The 1,955-nt window shown below is 31.9% G+C and overlaps 1 protein-coding gene across 3 annotated transcripts; it reads left to right on the top strand.

The window, feature by feature from the left end:
- Positions 1 to 701: 701 nt before the first annotated feature.
- LOC129580237 (COP9 signalosome complex subunit 6-like) lies at positions 702 to 1,951 on the top strand (the record flags this gene model as incomplete). Of its 3 annotated transcripts, XM_055470470.1 has the most annotated exon segments (5): positions 702 to 748; positions 896 to 1,122; positions 1,263 to 1,394; positions 1,490 to 1,647; positions 1,732 to 1,951. In XM_055470470.1, coding segments are annotated over 4 exon segments (673 nt in total), but the record flags the coding sequence as incomplete, so codon positions are not given.
- Positions 1,952 to 1,955: the final 4 nt, after the last annotated feature.

The raw sequence follows: 1,955 nt of genomic DNA, 5'->3' as shown, positions 1-1,955 counted from the left end.
CTATGCTCAGCATATATCCTCAGCTATCTGTCATTGACTGTTCAAGACAAGTAAGATTTATTATTATCTCATCTAATTATGAAAATGATAAAGTGGTTGAAATCACGGAAATTGTCTATTTCTGTAAAAAAAAAAATATCTGAGCTGGTATTAGCAATTTGCTAATAGCAAACACAATAGCTGGATCATTTCTTGAAAATTCGAGCTGGTATAACGATACCGACTTCAAATGATTGTACACAGTGTATGTAGTCAAAACAAAACAAAACAACTCATTATCAATTATTGATATCAATTAAAAAATCCATTCAGAATGTTCTGAATACGCATTTTCTAATGGAACTTCTGAATCATTCCGAAATGTTATCTTAAAATTGATATTAATAGTTCTGTGTTCGGTACGCGACTAAAATTTGAAGAGAAGTTTTTTTTATTGAATGGTTATTTTCTTGAGTAAATTGAATTAAAGGTAAGCGGTTTTCTGATTTATTTTTTTTTCATCAAGAAGAATAGCTATTTTTAGAGTACAAAAATTAACAAAAATAATGAAAAAATAGTTCAAAATGTACAAAAAGCCAATTTGGAAATTCAAATTACGTTGATTAGTCATCGGTCGCACCCATTACAGCATTGACCGTATTCATTTGATACTGTCTGTCAGCTGCTGAAAAATTCAAGATGGCTACGATTTTTTTTCCATTGATTTCTGTCATTCGAGTGCCAGTGTGTCGAACATTTTTTCTTAAAGGTAAAACGATTCATTTTCTATTCTATTGTTGTTTGGAAATTACGTAATGAATATTATTTTCATATAAAAACATGTGAAAGAACACCATCGATGTGAAAAGAGTGCTTGAATCATTAAAATAATAATGCATTTCAATCTTTTGTGCAGAGAGTTTGTGAGTTTTTTCCAGTAACAAACGTGATTTAAAAAAAAGAATACAAAAAACAAAAATATGGTTTTGGATAGTGACGATAAATGTGCCGAGGCATCAAGAAATAATTCGGCCAGTCCGACAACCAATCCTTCTGGTACAGTATCACTGCATCCGCCTTTCATTATGAATATATTCGAACACTGGACACGTATTGCTACTCAAAATGGTAGCCCACAACATGGTAATTATCAACATGTATTTTGTGAAGTAAAAAAATTAACATCACCTCTGTTTCGAAAGAAAAAACAAATAGAATTTCATCGTTTGGTACTTATCCGCTAAGACTGTGTCAACAATAAATTTCATTTTTTTCATTGGCAGTGATTGGTGGATTAATCGGTAATCGAAGCGGTCCTAATGTTGAGGTTATGAACTCATTTGAACTTGAATTCAATTTTTCCGATCATGACATCATCATCGATAAGGAAAAATGTCGCAACAAACAACAAGAATGTAATTTGAATACTGGCATTAAAACTAAATCCAATTTTCTGTCCGAATTTGTGCATTTATCGTTGTATTTTTCCCTATCTTTTGTCGATGTATAGATATAGACAAACAGCCGTCCACAGATTCGGAGTTTCTCGGCTGGTACAGCATCGGCAATCATCCAACTGAAGAAAATATCAAAGTGCATAAGCAAATATGCGAAATAAACAAAAGTTCAATCATGTTACAACTTAGCCCACAATCATGGAAAATTGACGTAAAATATATATTTCAAATTTCCGCATTTTTTTTATGTATTCAACTTAAAATTTATTTGTTGGTCATCTTTTTTTCCAAGCAGCTCCCCGTGAAATCGGAAAATGAAATTTCCCATGTCAATTTACCATACAAATCATTTTTTGTTTATGCAATTAATGAAAAGCTAAATAAGTTAAACCAGTTGGATCTACTCATTAAGCAAAACAAAGATTATCACGAGGCGCTAGTAGATAAACTCAACGAAATGATCCAAAAACAGAGCACTAACCATGAAGCCTTGATGGACAAACTCGATGGAATGAGCAA

This window comes from Sitodiplosis mosellana, unplaced genomic scaffold (assembly GCF_009176505.1).
Source record: "Sitodiplosis mosellana isolate CC-2019 unplaced genomic scaffold, AAFC_SMos_1.0 Smas_scaffold_7394, whole genome shotgun sequence".
In the NCBI taxonomy this organism is placed as follows: Eukaryota; Metazoa; Arthropoda; class Insecta; order Diptera; family Cecidomyiidae; genus Sitodiplosis; species Sitodiplosis mosellana.
Note: the sequence above shows the minus strand (reverse complement) of the source record. Positions and strands in the feature narration are given on the sequence as shown.